Raw genomic sequence first — 6,649 nt, forward strand, 5'->3', positions numbered from 1 at the left:
GGAAGAGAAGGAAAATCATGGTACCTCTGTACTATAATCAAAGACCTTATTACAAAAGTACTATCGTCTTTTTAACTCTTCATAACACTCGTTAAGTAAATGCACGTCATGTGGATGTAATATCACTTGCTCAATGAAATTTACTCCACCTCCATGACCTTCAAAGACATTTATTTTTAAGTAAATATCACGAAAGGTACATTAAAATTTTAAAATATAATAAAATTCAATATTCTATATGTGGGTATTTTATAAAGATTCATATAGCTATAATAAGATTCGTTTTTTTAAACACAAATCAGTCGTAGGTATTGTTTCTTTTTTACTTAAAATGTTTAAGTGATTATGTATCTAGTCGTTTCTTTTTCACTTAACTTTACACACAACACAACACAATTGAAAATGAACATCTTAATTCTAACAAAAATTCTTTAAATTACTTGGATTTTGGATGAAACCCACTATCAAAAAGCAATCTTGACAGAAAATTACGATTGTCATCTTGTTTATCTTTGCCACTAAACCTACTCAAAGTGCTTATGAGAGACCAATGAGATTCAAAATCAGGCTTGTACCCAAATCGTTGCATCTTTTGTAAAACCTCAGAGGCTTTGCTGAAATTTCTTTCAAAATGATACCTACTAACCAATAACCCAAACATCACCTTACTTGGAACCTCTTCTACACAAATCACATCATCAATCACCTTTTCTGCTTCTAATGTTCTTCCAAGTTTACAAAGCTTTTCAATCACAACTTCACGTGTTTCAATGCTTGGGATTAGTTTCATGTTCAACATTTCTATGTGCATGTCAAGAGCTTCTTCTATCATATGGGAAACACATAGATCTTGAATTAAACAATCGTATGTTCTTGAATCCGGGATGTTTCCTTTCTTCAACATAGTGTCAAGAAGATCAAGAGCTTTGTCCTTTCTTCCATGGCGACACATGTTCTTGATTAGATTATCATAGTTTATGTTGTTTGGAACAAGATCTTTGTGAATCAACTTGTCTAGAAAGTTTACAGCTTCTTGGAGGTTATTCATCTTCAAGAGAGACTCCACCACTTCATTTTGAACATATGAACAATGAACGTAGCCTCTAGCTTCCATTTCTTGACTCAGTTTCAAGATATTCTTCAACTTTCCATTGGTAGAAAGCAAACTGATTACTCCTCGTAGACATCGATTACTCGGTTTTAGCTCTTTATTCATCATTTCTGAAAGATAATAAAGAGCACGTGATATGTTCTTACACTTGGAGAATCCATAAACAAGAAAGTTGTAAGTGACACCATCGAATTCCAGTCCCTTTTCTTGAATTTCATCTAAAAGTATATCAACACACTCGCTGTTTCCAGAGGCAAAAAGATGGAAAATCAGGATATTATACACAGTTATATGTGAAGAACTTTGTTTAACCATAACATCTTTTATCCATAACTGGAATCGGAATCGGAATTGGAATTGACCCTCATTGCACATTAGAGACACTAACTTGCTGTAACTTGAGATGTAGATGGTTATGTTCTTTTTTAGGATCCAACAAACAACCTCTTTGACTTTCCTCAAGTCTTTAGCTACACAGTACCCATGAAGCAAAACATTATAAAAGTCAACATCAAGATCTAGGGTGTGATTCTTGGTCAACATTGTATTGCACATAACAAAAGCTTCTGAAAAACAGTTCTCTTTGCAAAGTCCTTGAAGAAGATGAGTATAAGCCACCTGATCCATATCATAGCTCCTTGATTGAAGCTCCTCAAACAAAGTATAAGCAACTTTAGTGAACCCAATTTCACAAAGTTTTTCAAGGAAAGTGTAAAAGAGTTGTTGTACTTCATGTGGGTAATTGAGCATTGCATGCTCGAAAAGAGATAAAGCTTCCACCAACATATTGTTCTTGCATAGTGAACAAATGAGGGTTTTATAATCATTCAAGAAAGGTAACCAGTTCTTGGAATGGACTAGTTTAAAGATATCATGAAGGTCATTTAAGTTCCCTTTCTTGCATAAACCTTTTACTAGAGCAGAATATGTCTTGTTATCAATTTGCAAGTTTCTCTTGAGCATTTCATCGAACAGATTCCTTGCGTTGTGTACAAAACCCCTTTTAATACTAGCTTGAACAAGCAAATTGAGTGTTTCTCCATCAAGCTCACGTAAATTCGGTATATTTTTCAAGAAAGTGGTAATTGTTTTAAAACTTGAAGTAGAAGCATGTGACTTCTTCAAAAGTGTCAAGAAAGCAGCAGATGAAAGTTCTTGACCCCAGTGAACCAATTCATCTATGGTATTAAAACAATTATAATCAGGAATCACTGAATCATCAAGAACCCTTGTCATAACCTGGTCAAAGTTGACCACATCACCTTCTAAATAGAGTCCATTCCCCATGTTATCATAAAACTCGGTTTTTGAAAACGCCACATCATTGTCCCTCCTCACTCTTACATCCATTGGGTTAATACCCAACAACATAAACGCTTTTGATATGGGATCTTGTAAAGGCGAGAGTTCAATCAAGCCATTATGCACCATCTTTTCAATCATCATCTTCACCTCATCAAATTTTCTAGCTTTACAATATCCACCTAAGAGAACTTTAAAAGTTGACATATCAGGTGTTATACCCTCATCATCCATTTCAAGAACAATGTCCTTTGCATGATTCCACATACCTTTCTTGAAAACCCCACTAATGATTGCATTATAGGAATATATATGGGGTTTTAGGCCTCTAGACAAAACATTCGAGAGATAAATGAAGGCATCTTTCAAGTTTGATTCTTGGCAACTCCAACCAATCAAGATCCCAAAGGTTATAGCATCATGGATGAAGCCCAAGTGCTCTAATTCTTTGAGATATATAAAGGCTTCTTGAACTCCATAATTTTGACACATTGAATGTAAGATCTTGTTGCCTACCATGACATCAGGAACACAATCCATCTCAGTGAAAAGACTAAGCAAATCATAGTAATCCTTTTTCTTACAGTATCCACTTGCAATTGCATCAAGAACTACAGAGGTTGGTTTGATTCCATAAACAAAGGCATTCTTGATTAAATTTCTTGATTCTTGAACTTTTCCATCTCTACATAGTGCTTGAATGACATTCTCATAGGTATCTTTTTCTGATATACCCATCTCAAGTAAATCACTATACACTCGAAACAGCAATTGGGTTTGACTTCTATTGACCAGATAATTAAGGAGAGTATGGTAGCATGACAACGATGGAGACAGATTTAGTCTCCTCATTCTATCATACATGTGAGTACTCTTTTCTAATTCATCCATGTTAACATGCCATTCGATTAAAGCACTGAACGTTTCATGATTATCCAATAAAATTCCTTGTTTATCCATGACCAAAAGCAAGGACTCGGCATCCTTGAACAACCCGACCCGCACCAACAACCCCACCATGATCTTGAAAGACTGACCCAGATGCTTAAACCTCCTACTTTGGTTGCTACTAGAACTAGCCCACTTAAAAACCCCAAATAAAGATTCAACCTTTTTGACATCAACTCCCAATTTCCCCGCATCAGATTCAAAACCCAACAGCAGTTCATGAACATCTTGAGGTTCTAATCCAGACTTTCTCCAAAATTTACGGGTTAATCTAGGGTTCAGATAGGACACACTGAGAAGAAGTTCGCCGAGAGACGAAGCATTAGCAGTTGAGGGCTGAACTTTTCTAGTCAAAAGATCAGAACATTTATCTAGGGCCGATTTTGTAAAACCAGAAAGGTAAGTCGCACATGCATCTATTTGGGATTTGTTTGATTGATGTGGGTTTGACAGTGGTTCTGGGTTGAAGGGTGTGGAAGAACAGTGGTGTTTGAAAGAGAAAAGAGCGAAGTGATGACTGACCTTTATGAAACGGGTGTTTCGTTGGATGCTGACGAGCATTCGATTGCAAAGAATTGTCGAAGTTGCAGGGATGGCTTTTGTTCTTGTTCTCATCTATTGCGGCATTTTTGTGAGTCGCTCATCAGATCTCAGACACGAGGAGAGCTAGGGCCCAATCCATGATTAACCAAAGAAGTTCGATATGGTTGCTTCAAAGTTCAAACCTGGATTTTCTTGGCTATGGTTTGTGAAAAGGCCCATCCAATAACGCCAAGAACAAATGTTATGAGCTTATTTTCAAGACCAAAGGTTGTTTGTTTTATTTTTTTATAACATTTTTTTAGCTTTTAAGAAAAAAGATAAAAAAACTAAAAGATGTTTGAGATAAAAACTACTTTTTGATATAAAGAAAATAAACTTTTTGGAAAAGTAGGTAAATGTGACATTTTACAATTTTTCTTAAAATAACTTTTATCATATCAAAAGCTAAGCCAAGCACCTCCTAAACTGCACAAACATTATGTTGTTCATTTTGAAAATTGAAAATAATGGTAAGCAAAAACAGAACCTATAAAAAAAAAAGCCACAAAAACCGCAATAAACCGCAACCGAAAAACCGAAACCGACACAAAAACCAATGATACATATTTTATTTTTTTGAAAAACCGAATTTATTGGTGCGGTCGGTTTTTATCTAGAAGCCGGACCCCCAAAACTAAACCGAACCACAAGCTTATTAACAATAAAATAAATCACTAGCTTATATTATATAATTATACATATTATTTAAAAAACTAATAAATTCTAATTTATACATATATTGTCTATTGAACTTGACGGTAATTAGTAATTAGGTATTAGGTTTAATATGTGATTTTGTCACTTCGTGTTTGTGACTTAATAATTATGTGTAAAGTGTAAATATTATGTGGGCTACAAGTTGCAAGCTTGTAACTTTTAAGCACAAATTGAATAAAAAATGAGCTTGGGAATATGAGTTGCAAATGAAATGATCAAGTAAACAACATAAAATACTCAAAACTACAACTTTTAAATGTGAGAAAATGAAATGATAGCATGTCATATAATCATAAATTTTCACATGAACAACACGGTTAAAAAAATCATATCGGTGAACATAAAAAACTGCACTCTATGTTTGACTCAGTTTAAAAACCGACACCGAACTGGTACAAACCGAAACCGCGGTCAAAAACCGCAAAACCGAACCATTGAAAAAACCACACCCAACAGTTTCTAGATTTCAAAAACCGCACCTTGCGGTTTACGGTTCAGTTTAGCTCTAAAACCGCACCAAACCGCACCATACTCACCCCTAATTGAAAGTTCCAAAGTTTTTATTTAGTTGTAAGTTTGATACAATTTGTTTTGAATTTTTCTAAAATGTCAATTTTGCCATTTGTATTTTCTTCTTTTATTTTTTAGTATAGAAATTCACAACAAAAAGAAAAAAGAAAAAAGAAAATACACACACACACACACTCTCTCTCTAACATTAATGCCCATTTCTTTCTTCATTACTTTTCCTTTACTGTAGCTCTTTAATTGTTTCTTCCCTAAAAATTCATCAAAAAATGGCCGAAGAACATAAAATTAGATACATGAAACCCATAAATTACACAGGTCCAAGCTAAAAATTCATCACGAAGCTTGATGATCGAAAGAATGATGATGAAGCATTTGAGTCAAAGCACACCTAGTTGGTAGCACCAGAAGGAGGCAGTGATTACTATTGTCAAACTCCAACTATGATGATTACAAGATCCAACCATCGTGTTTCTCCTTGCCACCACCATGACCATACAACCTCTGAATCTGATCTGATTCCCACGCCACCATTTTCGATCTGTTTTGAACACCACTTTTATGAAACCCTAGTGCCGCCACCTTTCTCATCTAGAACTAGGGTTTTCGTCTTTAAGATCTGATGAGCATCAAGGGTTTTAATCTGGATCCTAAGGAACTCAAAGAACATGGCAACGATCTGCAAGTTGAGGAATTGCCACCGGTCATATTGTCTTCCGGCTCCCACGTCCATTCTGAACCCTTGCGATGTTGCCACTGAACTTTCACCAACTTAGCAACCTTGTTCCTCAAGACTTTCATCTTCAGGTCAAGAATCACCATCGGTCTCTCGATATAATTTAGTCGATCATCCATCTGAATATCCTCCGATGGAACCACCGCGGAATCATCCACTAAACATTTCCGCAACTGAGAGACATGAAACGTGTTATAGATTTGAGTAAGCTCCTTGGGTAGATCCAAGCGATAAGCAACCCGGTCCACCTGGGCCAAAACCCTGAAAAGACTGATGTACCTAGGGCCCAACTTTCCTATCTTCCTAAATCGAATGATGCCTTTCCAAGGTGACATATATCCCCAACTTGGAACTCTAGATCTGACCGACGCTTGTCAGCATTGATAGTTTTTTAGCATTACATCAATCCTATGGTGCACATGCAATCCTTAAAGCTTTGGATCTAGGTTTCTCTAATTGTACATGCAAATCATCCAAAACTTGTAAACCCTAATTCTAGCATACAAAACGGAAATGTGACATCCCCAAAATCTCGGCCAGAAAAGACCGATTTTCATTTATGTTTTTAAAATAAATTCAAAGTAAATCCTTTTGATTTGAAAGAGTTGCGGAATTTGTTCCCAAAAACAAAACATGATAAAACAATGTTTACCAAAGCATTTCATAAAAGAAATGTATTTTTCATTATATAATCAAAACTCGGGGTGTCATGTTCCGATATAGAC

At 35.5% G+C, this 6,649-nt stretch overlaps 1 protein-coding gene across 1 annotated transcript; it reads right to left on the reverse strand.

Annotated features, from left to right (window-relative positions):
- Positions 1 to 396: 396 nt before the first annotated feature.
- On the reverse strand, positions 397 to 4,096 carry LOC145032173 (Pentatricopeptide repeat (PPR) superfamily protein). Its single transcript, XM_078980888.1, has one exon. It carries the CDS (start codon positions 3,974 to 3,976, stop codon positions 437 to 439), a length of 3,540 nt encoding a protein of 1,179 aa, XP_078837014.1. The 5' UTR covers positions 3,977 to 4,096; the 3' UTR covers positions 397 to 436.
- Positions 4,097 to 6,649: the final 2,553 nt, after the last annotated feature.

The sequence above is a fragment of the Lactuca saligna genome, chromosome 2, assembly GCF_052625555.1.
Source record: "Lactuca saligna cultivar CGN05327 chromosome 2, ASM5262555v1, whole genome shotgun sequence".
Classification (NCBI taxonomy): Eukaryota; Viridiplantae; Streptophyta; class Magnoliopsida; order Asterales; family Asteraceae; genus Lactuca; species Lactuca saligna.